Raw genomic sequence first — 27,210 nt, 5'->3', positions numbered from 1 at the left:
AAGCATACAACTGTTGAAGTTAGAGCTCCTGATCTGCATACTTGTAATGAATCAGCGGTCTAGATAGTGTTGATACATTTGCATCAGCATCAAAGCCAAGAAACTAGCATTTTTACAAACATAGTGCAGCTATAACAGTCTGTTTTTTTTTTTTTTTTTCTTAGTATAAGTAATTTTCAAATTGTATCTAAAGGCAAACTTTTTTCTTTGTAATATATTTTGGATAACCCTGGGTTCACACTAGCCCGCAGGCTGCATGTGCAGGAATCGCACCTGTTTCCGTACCCACAACCATGTGCAGTTGAGTCACACTGCTCTTACGAGAAACGCAGGGCTGCCATTCTTTCTGAATGGCACCGCCCTCAGCCTGCCGCGCGATCGTGGGTACAGGAACCGCAGGGTCAAAAAGACCATGCATTTTTCATGCGGATGCGTTTTTGAAAAGGTGCATGCACCTTTTTTGTGCAGGATACACAGCAGTCCATTCAAATGAATGAACTGCGATGCCCTAATAGCAGTCCTCATGTCCCGCACTAGTGTTAACCAGGCCTAAAGAAGGGAGGCGTAATCTTTTAGATTTTTATTGTTGTCCGAGTCCCCTGTTGGGGATATTCACCCTTTGTCCTAGTTACTATTGCCACAGGGACTGAAAGCAATAGGAAAATGCTAAATTTTGAGTTGTCACCACACCAGAAATAGGAGATCTTGCGATAGGGACACTTGTTCTTGGGATAACTAAAGCTGGCCATGCACTTCTGGCATTTTCCCACCCAACATCCTTTTGCCAACAATTTTACATCTGGCTACTTACATTTTTTTATGAAAACAAAGGCTGCATCCAATCAGATGTTTTTGTATTTTGACAGCTGTCAGTTTTACGCCAACACGGTTTAGCATAGATGGGGCACTCAAGTGATGAACGAGGGAAATCCTGGGCTGATTGAGAGAATTGGTGTATGGCATCTTAGAGCTGAACTCCAGCAATTCAGCCACTTTCTAAAATGTACTGTATTACTATGTGTTAAGTCCAATGAGGGGCATGCCACCTCATGAGCTTATCTTCAATTTATGTTTTTACTGAGAATGGCTATCACTAGTGCTCTGATGCTGGACCTTCCTATCTGAGCTGCAGGTGCATGTAGCTGCTTTGTTGCCCCTTCCCTTCTCCTGACCATCAGAGGGCTTTTGTATTATGTGAACCTATTAATAAAATACAAAGCTTTCTGTAAAAGGGCAGTGATGGGGAGGGGTGAGCAGAAGAGAGAATAGAGATAACTGTACTCCAGGTACTCCAGTAAAACTGTCAGCTGTAAATAAAAGTCCCCAAGGTGGCATGCAAGTTGTTGGACATAGTGGAACTTAACTCGCCTAAACAAACTCTCCTTACTTTGTTCCTCCCTATTTCAGTAATGCAAAAAAAAATTCTATTTTTCAGTTTTGCTTATATTTGTGTTGCAAGGCAATACTTCTGTTGTCTCCTGGCATTGCTACGTCACAGCTTTTCCAAGGAGGCAGTTTATTACCAAGCTGAAAGCATCTGCGGTGGCGAATGTCTGCGCATGCACACAAGTGCCAGAGGGCACTGAAGCTGCCAGCATTTATTTGCATGTGCGCTAATCCGTCGCCTGTCACTGCCGACTCCTAAAGGCCTGGGGGAGACTGGCAGCGCATATGTGCCATGGAACACGGGTGGGTGGGGAGTTAATTTAGGAGTGGTTAGATTCTACTTTAACTCCTAGTAAGCGAGCACATTTTAGAAAGTGTCCGACATTCTGGAGTTCTGCTTTGTAGATTTCCTTCACTTTAAAAATATTTTCCCTTTTTTTTTTTTTTTTGGTTGTCTCCAGAACAGGAAGTGAAGGAAATTCTTCCCAATGGGACACCAGAAAAAAAAAAACCTGACATCTAAAATATATACTGTGTACCTGAAACCTTGTTATACCTTGGTGTATAGTTTTGATTACGATTTACAAACTGCTGTAACACTGATACACAATGTTCCCTCGATATCCTTTCTTTCAGCATGCTGATAATGACACACACAGGGATTAATCTCATGTGTCTCTGCCTTCCTGTGTTATTTCCATGTAGAATGACTGATGGCTGTAACCGTACCTGCCAGTGTAATCAGTATCCAGCTCTAGCGGTGAGCTAGGTAGGATGGAGCCAAGGTACCTCTGTGTTTATGGAAGACGAGCTGACAGACCATTATGGAGCCGTGGCAACTCTTAATCTGTTTCTATTTCAGGAATGCCGACTTAATGAGGTTGCAAAGCGGCTTAAGAGTTGTATGGTTTTAGTCAATCAGCATTTACAAATAATGCACTGTGCAGCCAGCTGTAATATTTGTGACACTTATTAATGCAAACTGCTGCTGACGTCGGTTTAAAGAGCATCTATGGGCAACAAGTGAAATCTGCGAACTGCTAATGTTATCAAGAAATATAGTAGCTGTGCTAACGTTTAAAAGAAAAAGTCCTATTTTGTTATTGGCATTTATAGATCTTTATATATAATCCTTCATTTCAGGATTGAGCTGGAAGATTGGACTGTAGCCTCTTGCCAGTCATTCTGGTCTGCGTATGTAGTTTTTGCTTCACCAGTTTCACTTTCTTGCATGTTGAACATAATGTATTGTGTGGATCTACCGAACAGAATTTTTCAGAATTTTCTACATAGTGTTGCTTTGTGGTGTGCTGTTCATCCAAACATGCATGGACAATTTTTGGTCCATTGTGGTGCATTGTAATGCATGACACAATGCACATAATTGCGTGCTGCTGCAAAGGAGCCCTAATAGTTCATTTTCTGAAAGACAGCCTAATAATAAAATCTGTCCCTAGCATGATGTAGTGAAGGACCCTTGGCCCCTCTGTAGAAACAGTGGTCTGCCTGCAGAGGTCTGACATGCCACCTGCTGAGTAAGAGCTAGTGCTCTTCAATCGGCAGAGAGCTTAGGTTTTTGTGATTGCACAACTATAGGTCTGACCAAGGTGGATTTGATTTAAATCACTGGTGAAAAGGCTTGATTTAAATCATCATTTTTAAAGAGCAACGATCATCTCCTCCTATGACCCACTGTTGACTCACCAACAGTCCCATTCACTTTAATGGGACGACTGGTGATGCAGCAGTGACACGACAAGGTGAGGGACGTGGCGGCAGCAGGTGAGTGGATGCCTGCTAATAGATGCTGCCATGATGGATCTAAAATGACAGGTGCTCTTTAAATGTAAGGACTCCGACTCATTTTTGCTGGTAGTTAGATTCTTTTATATTTACAAACCAAATCAAGGTTTCCTTTTTAGAATAAGCTGAAAACAGCGATATCAGAACCGATTTTAGGTTAATAGGTTAATCACACATAGCTGGAGAACTACTCTAATTCTTTTGTTTCATGTTTTTTTTCTCATGGTTACTGTGAAATTGTGTGAATGCACCAATGCAGTGCAGGTTACCTCAGCTTTAATTCATTGAATGAGTTTACCAAAAATTTAAATATTGCAGAATATACAGCCTCATGCTACATAACTAAGCTCCATTTCATACTGAATAAACTAAATTATTAATGTACCTTAAATGGAAAATTATATTTAGATAGTTTTTTTTTTATTTTTATCAAATTTATTTTAATAAAATCTTATTTAAAAAAACAAAAATTGATTTTTATCTACCCTGGGCTGACTCAGCAAGAGGTGTTTTTTGTACCTCTGCATAGGGTCCACTGCTTCCACACAAAGAGCATTAGTTTTGGCTGCACTTTTCTGGATCTTAGAAGAGGCATTGTCACAAACAGGACTTCAACAGGTAAATCCTGTAACCAATTTTGACAGCCTAGACTTTTTCCAGATTTTCTGCATCAGAGCATGGGTAGGATAGCTTGTTAGATTTCTCAAGTCTTTGAGCCTCCAATGCTGCAGGGATGTCAACCATATTCAAAGTATATCAAAGACTATACTTTTCAAAATAGATCCTTATCTGTTTGCCGTCCTGGCTAATAGACTGTTCCCCCAACTCAGAGCTCCATTTATAAAAAAAAAAAAAAAAAAAAAGTGCCCACCCTCATCTGACAATACTTGGGCCTAGTGACTGACTACTTATTCACTGATTACTACATTGTGGAAGGCTGGGGAGAATTGTGTACTTGGATCCTATACTCAGTTTTATTGCATTTTTGGGGCTGGTGCAGGCATTTTTAATACCATAAATCGTGCTCCTTTTTTTTTTTTTGTAATACATACACAGTAACTGCTGGTAAAATATCTTGGTTTACAGTAAATAACCAAAATAGCCCCAGGTATTTTATTTAATTGTTAGCAACTGGTGAAATATATACAGCAGATGTGACCTGAAGGCTTCTTCCCAGTATGTCCCTCTTTAACTTCAGCTTTTTCATTTGCCTTCAACTTTTAATCCTGTCGGTGTGTGGATTAATTTTGGCATGGATTTAGAGGTGTATAGTGTAGAATTTGTTTCCTTTTATACATTGTGATTTAAGAAGCTGTATGATGGGATAATCTGAAAGGGTGAAAAATGTTCCCTGGGAGGTGGCTGGTGGTCCAGTGCCGTAAACTGTATCTATAGAAGTAAAACTGAGTGTTGTTTAACTACATTAGCAGTCTTTTTTTTAAAATATGCAATCAGTGTATTCTTCTATACCTGCCCTAGCCTTATGACCTTATGAGAACCTAAATGCTTCACAAGACGTTAGCATTTGGTGAGTACATTGTATAGGTTTGTTTATGTCCACCTAATGCAGGGGTTTAGAATCTTTAGGATGACAGATCCCCAATAGTTTTGCCCAATCTGTTCCTATATCCTCAATAAAAAAAAAAAGGTGAGCTCTCAGAGGTGAGAGCTAGCATAAAATGACAGACAAACCTCCTAATAAAGATGGCTCCAAAAAAGTGCAACGCATCAATAATAAATCAGACATAAAATCTCAATAAGTAAATATAGACATTAAAGTGCCTTTACATGTAGTGATACAAACCGACAGTAAAAATCTTATATGCAAAAAAAAGTTTGTTCTCTTCCAAAACCAAAAGTCTGACAGTCCAATAAATCGTATGAGGAATCTAATCAAAAGGCTTTTTGGTGATAGTGACTCCCAATGTTGCAATTGATGAACTGTGTAACCAAAGTGTTTGTGATCCTTCACCCTTATGCACTCACCAGATAGCTAATGGGCGTTCGCATATAATACCAGCCGTTCATACAGGCACATGGGGGTTTATTTACTAAAGCTGGAGAGTCCAAAATCAGACTCCCTTCTGCATAGAAACCAATCAGCTTCCAGGTTTCATTGCCAAGCTTCATTGAACAAGCTGAGGTTAGAAGCTGATTGGTTTCTATGCAGAAGGGAGTCTGATTTTGGACTCTCCAGCTTTAGTAAATAAACCCCATGGAGTCAACTCTCAGATCTCTACTCCAGATCATTTCCGTCCAGCAAGGGCCTAAGATGGCCACTGACTTGGAAACTGCTGCATGATGTCAACACTTAAGGCCTCACCCAACTCGTTTCGCTCGCACACACATCTTCAGGGGACATGCAACTTTGGTTGCACAGTGAATTAATTGCAACACTGGGAGTCACTATCACTAAAAAAAACCTTTTAAGTGGATTCCTTCTGATTTATGGGACTTTCATTGGACTTTTGGTTTTTGAAGAGCACTAGCACTTTACTGCTATCCTTAGACTTCTTTTTCAATCTGTTCTTAGAGTAAGGATTTATTCCTGAAATCTAACCATCCATTTGCTCTTTTCACAGATTATTTATGCACCCCAGAAGAAAATATTTACAAGATAGACTTCACAAGATTTAAAATCCGAGACATGGAGTCAGGAACTGTTCTATTTGAAATCACAAAGCCACCAGCATCAGGTGAGGTTACTTTATTAACCACTTGAGTACTAGCCTGTATTACCCCTTCATTACCAAGCCATTTTCCAGTCTCCAGTGCTGTGATACTTTGACAATTAATCATGCAACATTGTGCCCAAATTTTATGTCCTTTTTTTTTTTTTAGAGACAAATAGTACTGTTTTCTTATTTTCTGTTAGAATAAAAATGCCATGGCCGTGCAAACACCTCAAAATGGCCCCTTTTTTGGGAAGTAGAGACCCCAGTATGGTATAATTTTGTGCCACAATGGAGATTGGATATATAGGAGAGGAGGGGAGGATAAAGGGGTTAAATGCTTTACTTGCAGCAGTTGCTGCCTTCATTGTACTTAGGAACTAATGAATGAATAACTGGATGGAGTCATTCATTATTTCCAATTTCCTCCCCTTCCTCCATGTTATAAGGCCCCATTCACATGGAGTGATTACTTGTGTGCCCCATGCTATCCTGTGTTTTGCTGGCAAGGGGCAGGCAGTACCATAGATGTCTTTTGGGACACATGGCTGCATGGACACAGCCATTGTGTCCACATGTGCCATCTGTGCGGGAGCACAGTCCTGAATCCACCCAAGGTGAGTTTGTGGACATGCAGCCGCATCCATACAGATGTCATATTGGGACAAAGAGGCTCTGTCCGTGCAGCTACGTGTCCCAGTTGACATCTAATGGGACTGCCAGTATGGGGATGAACAAAAAAACCAAGAGGAAGGGGAGGGGGGTTCACAGATGTAAACATACTGTTTACATCATGTGATAGTGGTAATTGGTCTCTTTATGGTCTATCACAGTGATCTGAACGTACAGAGCTGCTCAGAATGGTTTTGTAAAGAGATTTACTTCTATACAGAGTGTTCCAGACACTAACAAGTGCAACATTATGAAAATAAGATTTAACAAGTAACATTTTATTTATTGTATATAGCTAGGGTGGGAAAGCACTGTGTACTCATAATTTTTTGTTTCGTTTTTGTTTTTTTTTAACTTTGTGATAATTTTGTACAGCTATACAGTCATTAAGCCTAGAGCACTGTGGGTTTTAAGAGGTTTTTTATTGATGCACAGGAATTTGAAATCATCAGGCTTATTCCAATGAGGTAATGCAAAGCTTGGCTATAGACCTGTATGTGTCAGATGCATACATAGTAAGACATCAGTCCTCTCTATCATTTCTGGAGCATCAAGATCAGGGTTGAATCTGGGGGGGTATGCCCCCCAGATTTTTGTCGCGTCCTCCCAGGTCTCAGAGTGTATGCACTGAGCTATGAGTCAGTCTGATTGGGAGCAATTGATATAAAGGTGCTCTCTAATGTGATGCAGACAGTTGATGTAAGAAGGCTCACTGATTGGGACAATCCATTTCAGGGGTCACAGTGATGGGGACACCTGATGGAGGGGGGCACCCTGATAGGGACCTTGATGTAAGGGGGCACCATGATAGGGATCCTGATGTAAAGGAGGTTGCTGATGACTTCATGATGTCAAGTGGAACTCTGATGAGGACACCTGATATAAGAAGGCATAGGTTCTGTTTAATCACCCTAATCTAATGACAGCCTAATACTAGTGTTTCCCAGGTCGTGATACTGTATGACAGACTGACATTGTGCCCCCTGACTTTTTTTTTTTTTACTGCGCCCCCAGATCAGTGAGGCTAAATCTGGCCCTGATTGGGAGTATCTCTAGCATTTTTGGAGGATCGAGATCCACATCAATCTTTTCCTAAACTCAACTCTACACTGCACAGTAGTTGCTAATTGCAAACATGGAATTCTATTTTAAACCTTGTAAGCATCAATGGTAGTGTTTAAAATTATTCTAACTTTTTGCTTTTTCTGCACATAAGGATGAAGGAAAGTATAGACAAAAACCCATTAAAAGATTGTGTTGTATGTATACACACAAGCACGGACACACACGTACAGTGTACATTTTTCCTTTTGGAAGATTGACTGTTTGTAGCAAGAGGTAATAATATGTAACTAGGTAAACAAACTGAAAAGGGGAAAAACTGCTTGCAGAACACTTGAAGATAAGGAGCATATCACAAGAACAGCAGCATCAGTTTATACAGCAAATGCACAGAGGAAATGCAACGATTCCTGTTTGGCAAGTTTTTCATTCTAAATTTATCAGTTTTTTATTATGGACTAGTACTGTGTTCCGGAGGAAAAAGAATAAGTAAAACCTCAATATTTCATAATATAGTAACTTTCTTTCTGTACAGCTTTAGTGGGTGCATTCACTTTATTTCTCCGGTGTAAGACTTCACTGTGGTCATGTCTAGGGTTATTACAATATTGAAATAGAAATGTCTTAATCATTCATGGGGCATAGACTTTCTTCTTATTCAGGACCAGGGCCTTGGGTAAGGGGGTACCACCAGTCCTCCTCTGAGGCCCAGGCCAGCAGGGGGGCTCAGGCAGCTGGGTGAATTAGAGGTGGGCAGGGAGGGTGATCAGCATGGCAGGAGGACAATTACTGGAACCAATCTCCTGTATGGCTCTCTGCAGCAGCTGAAATCTGGCTTCTTCTCTCCCTCTTGCTGACTTTCAGCTGCTGCAGAGCGAGCCATAGAGGGGATCAGTTCCAGTAATTGCGCCCCCCGCACCAATCACCTCCCTGTGCACCTTATATTTCCCCCTGCTACCCAGGTCCCCCTGTGTGCCCCCACCCCCCACAGAGCTGTCAGCTTCCCTCCTCTCCTTCCCACAGGCAGCTGCAAGAACACAGTAGGATAGAAAGTGGGGGAAGGGTCCGGTAAATATGTCACATTTACCAGCCCTTTCCTGAATGAACACAATGAATGATCAGTATCACTCACTGTGTTCATTCATACCTGGAGCATAGCAAACTTCGTTTTTTTTTGGGGGGGAGAGGGGCCCTGTCAGGTAGGCTGTATAGGGCACCATGGTTTCTAACAGCAGCTCTGTTCATGACCACTTGGAATATGCAGCCACCTAAAAGTGAATGGACACTGGTCAAAAATAGGAAGGCTTCCCTGTCCAGCACAGCTCCAGCTTTGTGCTAGTGTCCTTATGCAGGTGAAACTTGAAAAATTAGAATATCTTGCAAAAGTTCATTTATTTCAGTAATGCAACTTAAAAGGTGAAACTAATATATGAGATAGACTCAATACATGCAAAGCAAGATAGTTCAAGCCGTGATTTGTCATAATTGTGATGATTATGGCTTACAGCTCATGAAAACCCCAAATCCACAATCTCAGAAAATTAGAATATTGTGAAAAGGTGCAATATTCTAGGCTCAAAGTGTCCCGCTCTAATCAGATAATTAAGCCATAACACCTGCAAAGGGTTCCTGAGCCTTTAAATGGTCTCTCAGTCTGGTTCAGTAGTAATCACAATCATGGGAAAGACTGCTGACCTGACAGTTGTGCAGAAAACCATCATTGACACCCTCCATAAGGAGGGAAAGACTCAAAAGGTAATTGCAAAAGAAGTTGGATGTTCCCAAAGTGCTGTATCAAAGCACATTAATAGAAAGTTATGTGGAAGGGAAAAGTGTGGAAGAAAAAGGCGCACAAGCAGCAGGGATGACCGCAGCCTGGATAGGATTGTCAGGAAAAGGCCATTCAAAAGTGTTGGACTTTCACAAGGAGTGGACTGGGGCTGGAGTCAGTGCATCAAGAGCCACCACACACAGACGGATCCTGGACATGGGCTTCAAATGTCGTATTCCTCTTGTCAAGCCGCTCCTGAACAACAAACAACATCAGAAGCGTCTTACCTGGGCTAAAGAAAAACAGACCTGGTCTGTTGCTCAGTGGTCCAAAGTCCTCTTTTCTGATGAGAGCAACTTTGCGTCTCATTTGGAAACCAAGGACCCATAGTATGGAGGAAGAATGGAGAGGCACACACTGCAAGATGCTTGAAGTCCAGTGTGAAGTTTCCACAGTCTGTGTTGATTTGGGGAGCCATGTCATCTTCTGGTGTTGGTCCACTGTGCTTCATTAAGTCCAGGGTCAACGCAGCCATCTACCAGGAGATTTTGGAGCACTTCATGCTTCCTTCCACAGACGAGCTTTATGGGGATGCTGACTTCATTTTCTAGCAGGACTTGGAACCTGCCCACACTGCCAAAAGCACCAAAACCTGGTTAAATGACTGTGGGATTACTATGCTTGATTGGCCAGCAAACTCGCCTGACCTGAACCCCATAGAGCGTCTATGGGGCATTGCCAAGAGAAAGATAAGAGACATGAGACTGAACAATGCAGAAGAGCTGAAGGCCGCTATTGAAGCATCCTGGTCTTCCATAACACCTCAGCTGTGCCACAGGCTGATAGCTTCCATGCCACGACGCATTGAGGCAGTAATTGCTGCAAAAGGGGCCCAAACCAAGTACTGAGTACATATGCATGCTTATACTTTTCAGAGGTACGATTCTGTTTTATGTACAATTGTTTTATTGATTGCATGTAATATTCTCATTTTCTGAGATTGTGGATTTGGGGTTTTCATGAGCTGTAAGCCATAATAATCACAATTATGACAAATCAGGGCTTGAACTATCTTGCGTTGCATGTAATGAGTCTATCTCATATATTAGTTTCACCTTTTAAGTTGCATTATTGAAATAAATTAACTTTTGCACGATATTGTAATTTTTCGAGTTTCACCTGTATACTAATGTGCCTTGGCAGGCTCTCTGGAGACTTCTTTCCATGGATTTTACTGCTTGTTCCATACATGCTTACTGGGGAAAAGGAAGGGCTTTATGCAGGTCAGCTTTAGATCTATAGCTTTGGGCCCAGGTGGTTAGTACCAAGATTCCACTGTGAAGGTCAAGGCTCTCAAAGCGTGTTTGCCTGTTGGATGTCCACTGACATTGTGCAGGGACATGATGTATTGTGGACTGGATGATTCTGGTTTCCTTACATGATGAGCCTTTGTTTTATTTGTCCTTTTTATATGATGAGCCTTTGTTTTATTCATCCTTTTATATGATGAGCCTTTGTTTTGTTCGTCCTTTGTGAGTATAATATTTACCACCTTTATTTAAATTGTTGGATAATGTACTAGACCAGTGTGCCCTTTTTTTAGCTCTTTAGAAGATCAGGGATAAGGTTTCTGGTTAGTACTGGCAGTGCTGGTCTGAGTACTTGGCATCCTGAACTGATGCTGGCAGGATTTCCTACAGGGTCCAGGGTGGTGATCCCCTAAGGAGTTATGTCCTGAAAGTCCCTTTGCAGCATTCTGCTGTGACAGGTGAAGATTGGTTGTGTCCCATATGGCAGGATCTTGTTTGTGCTGTTATGGAAGGGGCAGACACTGAGCTGCCTATGTTTGTTACTATGCCTTTTGGCAGTAGTTTGTTCTCTACTATTATGTGGCAGTGGAGGAATGCAGTGTGTCCAGCTGCCTCGCTATCATGCAGTGATGTTGGACACATTGGTGCATTCAAGGCTGCAATTATGAATTACCGGGGCTTTCTTACACATGTTGAACAGCTCCTACAGCCGGACACAGCAGAGCTGCACAGACCGAGCGGTTGCTCTCCTCACCCAGGGACTCTCCCTGCAAGTATTGTAGTGCTGTCTGCTGGGCATTCCTAAGCTACTAGGTGTTTTTAGCTGTGGCAACATACTCCGAACAGCTGAGTGGCCATATAATTTCGCTTCTGGGGTGAAGCTTTATATCCCAAAAAAAGGCCATGACAGAATGCAGGCAGAGAGATGGTGGGATAGACAAAGGGGTGGGCTCTCAAATTCTAAGAGTAAAGCAGCCCCCACATATAGCTGCATTCATGGTCAGCTAAATTCTAAATCCCTGCCCTTATTTGGTCTTTTCACCTTTTTCAGGTGCAAGTTCCTCCAATTTCTTTGTCTATGGAGGAATTTTTGGCAGCCTCAACAGGCTTGTGTGAAGAGCTTTCAGGGGCTCCCTTCGGTTGGAATGTAAATGTGGGCTCTTTGTTGCAAGAAGGTGTTGGAAGATTATTCTTTGGATGAGAATCTGGAAAAAGAGGTAGTGGTAAGATTCAGGAGTCCGCTTTTGAAGAGTCCTCTCAGATATGCAGATGTGGTCAGGATTATTTTAAAGCTGCCACTTCCAGAATCTACATCTCCGAAGATCACGGAGTTTGGGTCTTTGCGGTCACCAACATACTCAGATCTTTTCCTGTGCACCCAGACTTGTAAGATGTCTGCTGATTGGACTCATCTGGAGAAGTGGTTTTCACCTCCAAAATGGTTATGCAGCAGTACCCTATTGACGAGGAGGTCTCTAAAAAAAAAAAAAAAAAAAAAGTTCTCCAGCCATGGACTCACTTCATACCTGAACCAGGCCCCGATAGTCCCAGTGCATGAGGTTCTGGTTTTTAAGGACACTGCAGATAAGAGTGGAAGCCTGCTTTGTGGTATCCTTCTCTTTGCTAGGTGCGACTGTAATACACTCATCACAGCCGCTGCAAGTACTCATTCAGTCCAGACACAAGGATCATGTTGTTGGACAGTACATGCAGGAGTTGCCACTTATTATTCTTTGTGTCTATATGGACTTGGAACATTGTAGACAAATGGGTTCACAGTGTGGTGTCGGGAGGTTTAAAAAGCTCCTCATCCATGCTTTATACACTTAAATGTGTCTTTGGAGCCTCAAAAAAAGAGCAAGTCTCTTTGCAGCTCTAGAAAGGTTGCTGTCTGCAGGTGCAGTCCCACCCATATTGGAAGGGGAGAAATTTCATGCTTCTGTTTGAACCTTAAGATTCAAAGCCATACTGAGATGTCCTGCCTATTCTGGACTTCAAAGGTCTCAACACATTCTTTTAAGTGCGAAATTCAGAATGAAGCCTGCCTACTCAGTGATTGGTCCAAGGTGCTGTATGCAGGCAGCCTATTGAAATCTATTAGGATGCAGAGGTAGCAAATACACAGCTACTCATCCTCGTGTGTAGCTGTGGGTGAGTGGTGCCAAATGCTGACCGTGTATTCGGGTCAACTCATCTGCACCTGCATGCCTGTTACAAGAAAAACTAAAAAAACTTCAATGGGCTGCTGGAAATTAGAGACACTGCAAAAATATGGCTCACTCACAATATACAGGCATCATCGCCTGTGTGAACAAAGCCTAATGCAGCTTTCTGTGATGGTGTGGCAATGATACTACACTGATCTGAAATTCAGCACAGTGTTGCCATTGTCATGTAGATTGTGCTTGATTGCACATCAATGGGATAAAAATAAAATGTTGCAGGGAGTGGGAGTATTGGCATTATTGCTGCTGATTCACAAACCTATAGCTTTTCAAATGGCACCCTGCCAACTTAGTCCTTCCCACTGCTTTCTAGATTGACAGCACTGCTTCTGTTGCTGAAACCCTCCCAATGTAAGATGCAGTGCCTGGCAAGGGTAACATATGAGGCCTAAATAAAGGAGGATATGGTAAAGTCAGGGAAGAATTACTTAACCACTTCAGCGCTTTGGAAATACCTAGTACGCCCAATGAGTGAAGGGTTCCCCACAAGCTCATGGCTGAAGAAACTAGCTTGTAGCTGCTACTACAGTCATCTCCCGGCTGTAACCTTGGTGATCCCATCGCTTTCACAGGCTGGGCGGTGCGGCCACCACCAACATGCCCCATCCATGGGTAGTGGGCTCTCCTTTACAGTGAATGAAGTTGGAATTCTTTACATGGCCAAGTCCTACATTTGGCCTACATAGTATCAGTCCCATTCAACCGGACGTGGTTTGTAAAAGAGGTTTCAGCTACTTGGATGAACAGTGAAATGTCTTCAACATTAAAGAACACATCCAGTTGAAATGACTACTACTAGCTATACCATGACCTGGATACATGTGAACATCTACATACATACATTTAACCTACTTAAACCTCACCCTGACAGATAATCATGCCAGTATTTATGACAGATCATTCCTATTTTTAGGCTCCATCTTTTTTTACACCTGTGAGCCTTGATTATAATGGTGACTGGAACATAATCCTGGTGACCAGCATACCCTGGCAATTCTATTCAAGTGGATACACTATCAAGATGATACGTGCTTGATAATAAGTTGTGTATTTTTAGTAAGTGCAATTATTGTGCCGTTTTTCCTACAGTGAAATTTTTATGATTTTCTAATTTTGATGCAAGCTTGCTGTTCCATATTTTTTAATAAAGAGAGTTGTATTAGCCACTTGATGATGCTGTCAATGGCTCACTGCAATTACGTGTCTGACATAAGCCATCTATTGGAAGAAATATGGGTGATGCCATTGCTGCCCCAATTCTGACAATGCTAACTGCTTGATTGTCTATTGCTTGGACATCTGGAATCACTGAAAAGAAAAGACCGTGGAACAACCACAATCAGAACTTATCTATGTGCTTGTTGCAAACAATTGATCGGCATAAAAATAGACTGCTTCAATACTGGAAATCAATGGAAAAAAAGGTTAAACATCCTTCATTTGCGATAACCTACAGAAACCAATCAATTTTTGGTTTATTGATGCCAGATTACTGAATGATGACTTTTATAGGAACCTCATGTTGTATATTGGTCTATGCTTGAGTTAAGCATTATTAAGGAATATTATAAGCAATAGAACAGTGCCACCTAGTGACCAAAGAGTATAATGCACAGGATCTATTTTGTAATACTCCTTAGGCCTGGTTCACACCTATACAGTTTGTTTTTCGATCGGTTTTTGCAGTGCATTTTGCACACACTTTTTTTTATGCATTTTAACAAGAAAAAAAGAAACCTAAACCAAATTCAAAAGGGGGATGGTTTTTGTTATTGGGCAGAGTAAAAAAATTCTGCATAAACAAAAATATCAAAAATGCACTACACTCTTTTCTGCAGTATGTCAGCTGAAGTCTATTGAACCAAAAATGTACTGTTGTGTTTAAAAAAAAGTCCCTAACCCTTTCCAAAAATGCAGCGGCTGAAAAATGCATAGATGCGAACATGTCCCTTAGGAAACCATGTTAAATGGACTGTAGTGCATTTCTGCAAAATACGCTAAAAATGTATAGGTGTGAACCAGGCCTACTGGCTGACTACACATTGATGAAATAGTGAGTTTGGAGATCATTTTGAATTCAATAGCAAGATAACATAATTGTACTGATTTGCAGAGCAGAGTTGTTTTTTTAGATATGCATTTTTGTCTGTCAGTATACCAAAAGAGAATCTTGCTATTTAATCATGTTAAAGACTTTCACATTTCAAACTTTCCTAACAAGATTGTTATTGCTATTTTTAACTTGATTTAATCCTTCTAATGTAAATGTATTCTAGCAAATTTGCATATCAACAGACTATATAGAAAGTGCCCTGAGTACAACTGGTGAGATTTCAGACCCACAGAAAGCTGGGTTTATTGGCAATACTGTCCTATCAGTTCAATTTTTTTTTCAGTGCAAAGTAAAGCTCTTTCCACCCAACCATACACAGCTGTTTTAAAAACTCTAACTTGGCTTACAAAAGCTGAGTTGGCAGATTTTGGTTATAATGTCACTTATGTTTTTATACAAGATCTGCCCGAAGGACTTTCCATAAAATACTACTTGGTGCATATAAAGAAAATATCTCCTAAATATAAAAGACAAAAACTGCACCAACTCAATAAAAAAACAAATCTGTCAAAGTAAAATCACAAAGCATTCTTATTTCTTATAGTTGGCATTATATGAAAACAGTGAGCCCAAAAATATTTTTAAACAGTCAATGTGTATGTGTTTTTGTTGTGCATATGTGTATGTTTGCAGCTGTGGTATGTGTATGTGGTTTTTTTGTTTTGTTTTTTTTGCCTTTTTTACTTTATTTTTTTTCGCCTTTTGTTCACATTCTTTTTAATGAAATAAATTCCATTGTAAGTGAACCTGTATCAAAGTAAGAGATTCACATAACGGCTGTCAGAATAGATACGTTTCCTGTGCTTGCCTGTCTGCCACCACTTGCTCCAAAGCTGGAGCTCACTAATGGCACTTACTGGTAAAGGGGAATGCATGAATCTTCTTTGACATCCCCAAGTTTAACATTGGATACAGTCCAATACACTATCATGGCTTCTGTGATGACATCATGACTATCATGGTTTCCATTATCAAATTCATTGAGGGTCAGTTAGGAAAATGTCCCTTATATTTGTCAGTGGTAAGACTGCCACCATTACAGGCAACTAAAAAGATCATTGGTGTCATGCAGCTGGCTCTGCCACGTGGTGTTTGCCCTGGAACTGTGCAGGCATCATCAAATGGGAGGTCAATTAGCCACTGCTCAAGGAACCCTAGCAAACCTGTGGAGGAACCTGAGGATTCTATGAATATTTGGTTGGGAATGGCTGATGTAGAATGAGTGAGGAGGGGAACTAAAGGCTTCATCCTCATGCAGAGAAACAAATATCTTGGTCTGTTGGCATAACTAGCTTATTTACATCTCAAAGAAATGCTCAGGGCCACTTGTATGTAGACATGACCACAGGAGAAAAAGCTGGCTATACACCAAGAAAATTCAGTGTGGTGTAAAAATGCATTGTTTTTGACAGAAGCACAGGGTTAAAGTGTGAATTCCCCTTTTCACAAAAAAATGAAAAGGTGAACTAATGCTGTACACCCTTCCAATCCACTCCTTCTTCCCAGGTTCTGTTGAACTTACCCCTGTAGATGAAGCAGCCAGTGTAGGGGTCCTGTGGCATGAAAGCTGCGGTAGTCTTCCAGGATCAGTGAGCAATTCTAATTGGTCATGTGCTGGCATGTGACCACCTTGGCCAATCAGAATCAGAGTGAGGATGTGTGGTGTTCACATTTAATTTCTTGTGATTAGGTGAACTTGCATTTTAAAAACCTGTCTTTGGGTGAAATGCATCAGAAGGGAGGTCCTAAGAAGGGCTATCATGTACTTCTGTCTGAAACAATGTTTTATATCATGCTAGATTTTCGTGGTTAATGTCTGTCAGTATGAGCCAGTGCACTTGAATTGCATATTGTCACTTGTTTAATGTGTGCGCTTTGTAATGCGAAGTACATTGCAGTGTGTGTGATGAGTTTCTAGTCATATCAATGCAACACACATTTTCCAAAGTGTATAAGTGTGGTTCCAGCTTGAAATTTTCTGTTTTTCTTTTTTTTTTTTTTTTTACCCCCTTCCATTTTGCTGGAGCTGCCCTTCCTTCTGATTTACTTTGTGTTCAGATATTGCCAATACATAAATTAGTTTTTTTGTTTAAACTGTTTTTAGAGCGAGAACATGGTGACAAGAAGGATGTGGATCCCAACGCAGGTAGATTTGTCAGGTACCAGTTCACACCCGCTTTCCTCAGACTGCGCCAAGTTGGGGCAACGTAAGTAAATGTAATCTCAATTAGGTCTTGTAATCCAGGGATATATAAACACATTATTACCATTATTTATTCATTAAAATTTTTTTATATATTTTTGAGTGGATCTAGTAAAACTTACTGAATCGTAACATTTTGTAATCCCCTGTACTACTCATACTGATATGGAGAGAGGAAGAAACATCAGTGAATAGATGGCTGACCTCATTCATGTGCTCCTGCTCCTTCAGTGTCCATTCAGCTGTTGATCACATTGCTGTGTTGCAGTGGAGGCCAAGAACCTTGCTGTGTTACCTGGCATGTGCTCCTGGACCACAAAATTGGTTGTGCACAATTATAAGCAAATTAATTATAACTCAGGGATGTTGAATTCCTATCGCCTGATGCCTGGGACATGTAGTTCCGGGCACCAGGCGGGTAGTTTATTTTTCTTCCCTTCAGCCCTGCGAGCAGCAGGGCTCACCTATCAGGTGGAAGCATTCGCTGCCGCCCGAATGCTTGCTCGTAGTGTCAGCCTCTGTTACACCCCCCCAGTGTAAAGCTCCCTCCGCCCACTTTCTCACGGGCTCCGCTTGCTTATCTGTGGGCCCGGGACCGGTTCACGCCGGCGGCTAGATGGGAGGGAGGAGACGTCCGCTCCCCTTCCCTTCTGGTCCTGACCTGGAAGTGACGTTATGATATCCCTTCCGGGTCCCCATTGAGAGATTCCCGGCAATTGAGGCCGGGAAAGAATCTAATACATTGTGATTGTGCATGTGATTTGTTCTTTAAAGTAGTAAAAAAGTAGTAATGTCCTAAATGCATCTACCAATCAATTTTAGTTCACTGTAGTCATATCCTTGAAACAGGACCAATCAGTTGTTCTGTATTGTTGCTTTTTACCTTTTTCCTTGTTGAATGTGGTTGTTTGGTTGCAACTCCTATTCATGTTTAATAATCCAGCATGACAGCGAAGTGGTACTGATTGCCATCTGATCAGCTCAGGATTGGACGTCATCATGTATTTACTGTTGCTCTGGTATCTGTAAGAGTCAATGGGAAATTAAGCTATAAATAGATTAAAATGTAATATTAAACACAATAGGCCATATATGCACAAAAACCTATATTAAAGCCAAACTCTAGGCAAACCATTAAAGACACAGATATAATACATACACTATATTGTCAAAAGTATTAGGACGTCTGCCTTTACACACACATGAACTTTAATGGCATCCCAGTCTTAGTCCGTAGGGTTCAATATTGAGTTGGCCCACCCTTTGCAGCTATAACAGCTTCACCTCTTCTGGGACGGCTGTCCACAAGGTTTAGGAGTGTATCTATGGGAATGTTTGCCTATTCTTCCAGAAGCGTATTTGTGAGGTCAGGCACTGATGTCGAATGAGAAGGCCTGGCTCACAGTATCCGACCAATTTCCTCCACCCCAAACTTGCTCATCCCTGTCTTTGTGGACCTTGCTTTATGCACTGGTGCACAATCCTGTTGGAACAGGAAGGGGCCATCCCCAAACTGTTCCCACAAAGTTGGGAGCATGAAATTGTCTCTTCACTGGAAACTAAGGGGCCAAGCCTAACCCCTGAAAAACAACCCCACACCATTGCATTGCACTTGGTGATGTAAGGCTTGGATGCAGCTGCTCGGCCATGGAAACCCATTCCATTAAGCTGTCTATGCACTGTTGTGCTAATATGAAGGCCACACGAAGTTTGGAGGTCTTTAGCTATTGACTCTGCATAGTTGACGCTTTCTGCGCACTGTGCACTTCAGCATGCTCTGACCCCGCTCTGTCATTTTACCTGGCCTACCACTTCGTGGTTCCCAGTTGCTTCCACTTTGTCATAATACCACTAACAATTGACAGTGGAATATTTAGTAGCAAGGACATTTCATGGATGGACTTATTGCACAGGTGGCAACTAATCACAGTACCACACTTGAATTCACTGAGCTCCTGAGTGACCCATTCTTTCACAAATGTTTGTAAAATGAGTCTGCATGCCTAGGTGCTTAATCTTATACACTTGTGGCCATGATGGTGATGGACACCTGAATCCAATGATTTGGAGGGGTGTCCCAATGCATTTGGCAATATAGTGTATATGTAATACAGAAATGCAACACTAAAGAACTAATAAAGTGAGAAAAAAGGTGCAGGCACTAAAAAGCGCTAAAAGTGATATATCATACAGTGGTATCGTCTAATTATGACGTATCAGTATGGTGTACATATACGTAAAGTGAAAAACGAAATAAAGTGACTTTAGTGATTCATAAATCACATAATGAAGTGATGATAAATATTGGTGAATTTCGTGACTGAGTGGCTGGAAGCTGATGTATACTTTTGCACTAACCAGAAGCGCACTATAAGGGCGCATTTGTATAGAATTATCCCGTCATGGTCATCTCGATGGGGATGTTAAGAATCATCTGGCACACGTCAGCATACAAGGTGACCAGCAGACCTCACACACAGAATCCAGAGACATCACGTCCGATATCGTTGACCAATTGGATGGGAACACAGTGGGTATATTGCAGGACTCCACCTTGGGGGATCTGGCAAAAACACATAAGAAATATGGCCACCGACCTTCCTCGCGGCGTGACATCAGCAGCTGGGCTCTTAACGTGCTCGTTTTCAAAGGGGACTTTAGCTCTGCATTTCTGTATTACATGTTTATTTAGAGGGTCAGAGGTTTCACCTTAATGCAAGTGGCTTGTTACCTAGCGCTCGTATTTTTAGTTTTTTATAATATAGTGTATATGGAAGCTATTTTACCTGCCAGACACTGACAGTTCTTGCTGCTCCTCCAGCCTGTACCTGGACAGTGTAAGGAGAAACAGCAGACTGATGAGCCCATAACTCAGTCAGTCATGCTGAGAGCATAGTGACAGACTCCTTGCACTGCTTCTCCTTATCCTAGTCTGAGCTCTGCTGTACAGGGGATTGCAGGAGGTTTCCAATAAGTCACAGTAAGGTGCTTACAATGCTTGCATTAAAAAACAAAAACTAAAAAAACCCCATAAAATGATGTAATACTGAAAACAGAGCTGCTGTAATTTGGTGGGGATTTACTATAACTGAAACATGCATAATCTGTTGAAGCTCTGCACAGAAACCAATTGGCTTCCAGATTTTAATGTCAAAGCTTAATTTAACAAGCTGATTGGCTACCATGCACGAGTGCACCAGTTTAGGTAAATCTCGCTTTTTGCGTCTTTTATATCTTCCTGGTGTTGGGCAGTAAAAATACATAGACATATATTTTGGCTACCTTCTCATGCTTCAAAATGATAAACTACAAGTTTTGAGGCCCCTTTAGGATCATAACCCACCAGGATTCATCAGCAGACATTCCTAGCCATTGGCTCCAGGAAAAGTGGTGTTTTTTTTTTTTTGTTTTTTTTTTAAGGGTTGTGTTCTTTCGATTGCTGTTTCCCTTGAAATAAGGTAACTTTGATGTCCTGTTATGCTACACAGTTATTAGTATACATGCTTGGGTGATATTTGCATATACGAATGTCAAAATTCTTAAATGTCATTTGAACGTCTTATGATGGCTACATATCTGTCCCCATTCTATAGCTTGCCTAAGATCTTTAGATTCAAGAAGATATAAACTATAGAGTCAAATGTGATTGCATGTGATATAATGTAGCAAGAGGTTTCTAATAAAAAATGCTATTACAATTTTCCAGGGTTGAATTTACAGTTGGTGACAAGCCCATTAATAACTTCCGAATGATTGAGAGACATTACTTTCGTGACCAGCTTTTGAAGAGCTTCGACTTTGAGTTCGGCTTCTGTATCCCCAGCAGTAAAAACACATGTGAACATATTTATGAATTCCCACAGCTTTCAGAGGATCTTAGTAAGTGTTTTTTCCTCCTTCGTGATAAAGATTGATGAATGTGTTTCCCTGATTGTTTATAGTCATTACCACAGAAGGACTTAAAGCCCTTATACTGTTGTGAGAGAGACTTTGGAAATCTTGGAAATTTCTGTGTAAATAACACCCTAAATGTGATTGGATCTTCATCCAAGTCATTATAATAGAGACTTCTCCAAAGCAGAAAAATGGAAACTTTTTATATAGATATAGATCTATAGATATGTCTATATATATATATATATATATATATATATATATATATATATATATATATATATATATATATATATCCATATCCTGAAGTTGCAAATTAAAAATGGTACATGCATGCTTATTTATAATACTGTGGATCTAGTTATAAATAATAATCATTTGCACAGCTGTCACAAATCTTCCCGATAATTTGCCTAATGTTTATTTAGTCGGGTGGTCACTGCTATCTAGTGGCAAGAATGCAGCATTTTCCTGATTTGAGGGATCTATGAAATATACTTTGTTGTGGCCACTAGATGTTGACAATGCTAGGAAAAATATATATTTGGCAAATTATGGGGGAAGATTTGTAACACCTGTGTAATAATTGTATTTAAAGCCAAAGCTTTTTTTTTTTTTTTTTGAGTAGGGAAGGGTTAACATCCTCTTTTGAGTAGAATTTCTTTTGCTTCCTGTTCTGTAGACTCAACAGGAAGTAAAAGGGAATTCCCTATTAGACATTTAGATATTTTGTCCAAAACTTTGTAAAAACAGAGTTGGCTTCTGATACACCTTTAAAGTGTCAGTAAAGACAAAATGTGTTTTTTTTGTTTTGTTTTGTTTTGTTTTTTTGTTTTGTTTTGTTTTTTGCTTTGGATAGTGTAGAGTTTTGCCTTTAGCGACTCTTAACTCCCCAAACAATGAAGCAGAGATATGGACCGTAGATAAATAACATGCCAGGTTCTCTTTAAAGCAGTCTTCGTATTAAAGGGAAGCTGTCAGGGTGCAATTATGGAAGATAGCATTGCTGAATTTTTAGAGTTTAGAGCACACTTCCTGTCACCTTTTTACAGAGATGGACAAGATCACAAACATTTCAGTCCAATATTTTTGGACTATGGGACATGTCTACCAGATATCTAGGTGAGTCCCCAGGTATGCACAGCCAAAAAAGCATAATGGGGAGTAGTTTGGTACATATTTAGCTATGTGTGCTGGAACTGGGTATCATTGGGTCAACACCTTATAATTTGCCTCCTGCGTGAATATATTTTGCAAAGCTGGTTTAGTCCATGACCAAATATCTGTGCAATCCTCCTCCCCTAGAGTGTCCCCAAGGTCAGCCTCCCAATGTTTTGCGTAAGAAGGTGTACCTGTAGTAGGTTAAGATGCTAGGGGGTAGATTTACTAAAACTGGAGCACTCAGAAGCTGATTGGCTACCATACACAGCTGCACCAGATTCTAACTTCAGCTTGTGCAAGTAAGCTTTGGTAATAAAACCTGGAAGCTAATTGATTTCTATGCAGAGCTGCATCAAATTATGCATTCTACAGTTATAGTAAATAACCAGCTAGACATCACTATGATTTTGGTTATTTGCCTTGGGGACTGAAGATCGCACATTTTTTTCAAACACGGTCGTCTGAGATCCACAGGAAATCGAAGAAATGTTTGATTTGGAAATAAAATATTTCACAACTGGGCAACTTGTGTTGGTGGTGTAAAGTGGTGAAGGATTGCAGAGCAGTAGATGCAGCCAGGTGATGTAATTGCGTTTAATCATAATCTAGTTCAAATATGAAACAACTTGGTTGCAAAAAATGCTTTGTAAAATGACTCATTTTTAAGGAAGAAGAGTAGTGGTATGAGGATGGACCAATCCATAGTGATGTCTGTTTAGATTTGGCACCTCTAAACAAGCCAGTGCAGGTTATTTATAGGAAAGGAGGCTTTTCTGAACTTGCATTGGGGTTTTCTTATATGGCAAATTTTCCTGCAAAAGGCACTTGGTGAAAATGAAACCATGCTACATCGTAGCACCAATGCTGGCTTTCTGCTCCGATTAGAACTCACACATTTAATTACTACATTTTAAAGCATTAGACAGAATCATGTGTTATTATTTTAGGTTTCTCTGCCTTAATTCTTCTTTTCTTGTCCTGCAGTTCGGGAAATGATCATCCATCCCTATGAGACACAATCAGACAGTTTCTACTTTGTGGACAACAAGCTAGTGATGCACAACAAGGCAGATTATTCATATAGTGGAGGCCCTTGATCCTATTGTAGGAGGGAACCAACCAAGGAGCATTGAAAACAATCCCCTTTCCCATAGCAGTTATACAAGGGATTGCGCCCAACTTCCTGTAGGAGAATCCATCCGGGATCCAATATTCTGTTTGCTAGTAGGAGTTCTAAGACTGAGCCTAAATCTGCCCCGACCTGCCCTAGAGCCTTTTTAGCACATCAGAACGGTGCAAGAATCTTCATAGGTCTTCACGTGTTGGCAAGGATGCCTTTGAAATTATCTGAGTCCTCTAAATGAGAACATGGTGTACCAGAACGTCTGAGAAATGCCACTAGCTTAATAACCATCAGTGTCACATTCAGCTTAACAAATGTTTTTCTGGAAGGACTGGTGTGAAATATTTACTTCTTTTTAGGACCAACGTTGCTGATATCTCATGGGCCATTTGTTTTAGGAACAGCCATTCTCATAACTTGGACCAAATCATCTTAGGAACAGGTTTTCTTGTATACTTAGGGCCACACCAGGCCTCTTCTGTCAAGCACCAACCGCACATGGAGATGAAAAAGGTTTGTAAGCTTGGACCAGACCATAGTAAAGGGAATCCAAGCCAAGATCTAATCGGTTCTTCCTTAGTAGCTTCTTAACAATCTGTTTAATTGTGATACTAGGGTTTTTTTGGTCAGGCGTTTCTCTACTGATTTAACAGAAGTGTAAACTAGGCATTTTGAAGCGTATATAGTGATGCAAAAAATTATGAATAAAGTGGGAAACTGTCCATTTTTTTTTTTTTATTAAAGAAAAAGGTCAACTGTATTATTTCAAAGGTATAATTTGCTTCAGTGGTGTATTTTGAAAGGGCAACACAGCCAAACCGCTAGATACACTGTTGCAACATATATGTAGAGACTATTATACCTGCCAAATGATTTGTAAAGTAATGAGTATACACTGTGCTACCTGACTGCTTAACATAAGGAGCCACTGTCCTGCCTGCTGTGTGGACAAGTGACGGCTGGTAATGCTCTTGTTGAAAGCCAATGTAAGCACAACTCCTACTGTAGAACTAATTTTAATTTACAGTTACATTTTTGCAGCTTAATGTAAGGAGAGATTTTACATAATCACTCCAGCTGAGTTAAAGAATAATCATAGAACATAGAATACACATATTAACTAATAGGTATTCTATTCCCTGGAGATGCCCTTTGATACTGCAGACTATAGCCCACATCAGCCTATCTGCGATTACCTTTTTTTTTTTTTTTTTTTTTTTTTTTTTAATGTTTACTAATGAAAGCTGGAACTTAAATTGCTATGGGGTTGATGTACTAATACTGGAGAGTGTAAAATTGGGTGCAGCTCTGCATGATAGACAATTGGCTTCTAACTTCAGCTGGTTCAATTAAGCTTTGACCCCAAAAAAAAAACAAAAAACTTGAAAGCTGATTGACTACTATGCACAGCTGCATCAAATTTTGCACTCTCCAGTTTTAGTAAATCAGTCCCTGTGAGTTACTGCCTCACTGCTCTTTAAATAAAGTCTAAATACAAACTAAAAAGTAAAATGTAATAAAATTGGTCCTTCAAAATGTTCAAATATCAAATTATGACTAAACAATACAGAGTGTAAAAAATATATACATTTTAATTTTAAAAACAAAACCACTTTGACAGATGCATACATAAAAGTTTTCAAACTTCTCAGGAATATTATAAAATGCCATAGAATATTTCCAATTGTCTGTCAATTAAAATTCGCAGCTGAGGGTCTCTGCAAAGTTTGTGTTCATTTACCTATAAAGAAGAGCAGGATGTCTGTTTTAATTGATGATTCCGTTTTAACACATGTCTAAAATGTCGTCAGAAAAAAAACAATTGCAGGATCATGAGTTTTGTTTCTTTGTTACTTAATGGACATTAGCTGCAAAAGATGGGTTGAAAATGGGAATTAGAAGGGCCTCAATGTGTCTGCTTCCTACAGACTTGTTAAAAATATGGAAACCAGCAGGATATAGTTTTAAAGCAGACTTACATTCAAGTGTATTTGTTTTGTTAAGTACTTGTATGTAATGTGTAAACCTAGTACAGTACAGTACTCTTCTTGACAATGCCACATCTTCATTTTTCTCTCTAGATGTATGATGTCATTTTTGTTAAGGCATCAGCCAGAACCACCATCTCCTCTGGGGCCTTAATTACTGGCCCATGGATAAATAATCATGCAGCAGTCTTTGAGCTTGTGCAGACACATGCGTTTTTGTTTTTTTTTTTAGTATTTTCTGCGAGTTTAAATCGCCCTTCTAGAAAATAAAAATCTGCTGACCTGAGTTTGAATTGTGGATGACAGATCTGAGGCTTGTTCTTTTAGCCAAATTGAGATGTTTTTGTGTTACAGGCAGAGCAAGGCAAATACTTCCTATTTCTGTGCTTTGTATTCTAAAGCATGCATTTAAAGTTCGCCATGTTTTATACATTGCCTGTCTACATGAGCCATTAATGTTGATTTTGTTTATGCATGTTGTCTTGCACAGTTCACCCCCCTTGTTGCTTCCTCACTCTATGACCAGGCAATGTAAAAATAAAGTACACCTTGTCATGCCTCTAACCATATGACCTGCTAGTGTAGAAATCGGTCATAGTCTTACATGGGTCAGCCCTCTGCTGTCTTTCTTATGATCTGATAGTGTTAATAGCTATCACAACTACACGGCTCAGTCTTTCTTTTGCCTCTCAACCCATGGCAAGTGCAAAAATCCATCTCTGTCTCACTCAGATCAACCCACCCTGCTATCTTTAAACCTTTGACTTAGCAGAAAGTTACAAATAACAGTCCCTGTGACTGAACATTTAACTTGTTTAGGGGGTGGCGGGGACTGAAGTTGCTGATTGCAGCAGACTTAGATGACCATTCTCCAAGCATCTGTCTTGCTTAGGCACAGTCCTTGACTGAAGTTCAGGGATTCCTTTTTGCTACTACTAAGAAGTAGTATATAAATATTTATACATATTTTTGGGGGAAAATACTACTGCTTTTGTATATTGTGAAATGTTAGGAGTTTAGACTTTTAAGTTACTGATAGGTTTGCGTAACATCAAAGAAACGTGGAAAAACGGGCAATGAAAAAAGGATCAAAATTGAAGTACAAAATGCCTTTGTCCTTGCTCTTATACATAACCACAAAGTTACCTAGATGGCATACATTCCATTTTCAATGCAGATATAGTACCTTCTACATACAGAGTTGTGAATGTCATTTGTGGCTCTCTTGATGTAGCTTTTTTGTTTCAGATCTACCAATTTACCAGTTCTTTAAACATGAGTTGTGCTATAACGTAGGATACAAGTTGATACAAAACATCTTAGCTATATAACTACACATAAGTTGTCTTTTTAAAAAATAAATGGTAAATGTACACACCGTGGAGCAACTATATTTTAGGCTGGACCAAAATTTATCATGTGAGATTATCAACCATTAAGCTCATTTATTATTTACAGTGCAGCCAGCAACATGGCTTTCCCAACTTGGAGTTCTTTGTTAATGGACAGTCAGCATACACTGTGTATGCAATGAATACTTGTCTATGTGTAATACGGTGTAGATATCTTGAGTTGTATAAGAAATTTCCAATAAGTTGCTGAATCTGAGGTATGCCAACCTTTCTAATACTTGACTACTGTCTGTATATTGTATGTGTTCTGTTTGATTAATGACATTTTACACTTGTTCTTTGGCTAGGCCATCTTAGGATGCTTGTGTTACTAAATGAATCCAGTTTCTCAATAGATTGTTGGGTATCACTGTGTGGTACAATATCACTAATAAAATATGGACAGTGTCACATGAATAATGTGACTATCTTGTGA

General features: G+C 40.2%; 1 protein-coding gene across 1 annotated transcript in view; it reads left to right on the top strand.

Annotated features, from left to right (window-relative positions):
* The window catches only part of UNC119 (unc-119 lipid binding chaperone), an 84,161-nt gene extending 56,951 nt beyond the window's left edge, over window positions 1-27,210 (top strand). The window contains exons 2-5 of the mRNA XM_089693615.1: window positions 5,772-5,885; window positions 17,119-17,221; window positions 20,924-21,096; window positions 23,257-27,210. Coding sequence (XP_089549741.1) covers window positions 5,772-5,885; window positions 17,119-17,221; window positions 20,924-21,096; window positions 23,257-23,369 — 503 coding nt within the window. The 3' untranslated portion in view covers window positions 23,370-27,210. The remainder of the gene's footprint in view (window positions 1-5,771; window positions 5,886-17,118; window positions 17,222-20,923; window positions 21,097-23,256) is intronic.

Source organism: Staurois parvus, unplaced genomic scaffold (assembly GCF_062004578.1).
Source record: "Staurois parvus isolate SC_StPar_1 unplaced genomic scaffold, SC_StPar_1.0 ptg000635l, whole genome shotgun sequence".
Taxonomy (NCBI): domain Eukaryota; kingdom Metazoa; phylum Chordata; class Amphibia; order Anura; family Ranidae; genus Staurois; species Staurois parvus.
The sequence above is the reverse complement of the archived record's forward strand: the minus strand, read 5'-3'. Positions and strand labels throughout refer to the sequence as shown.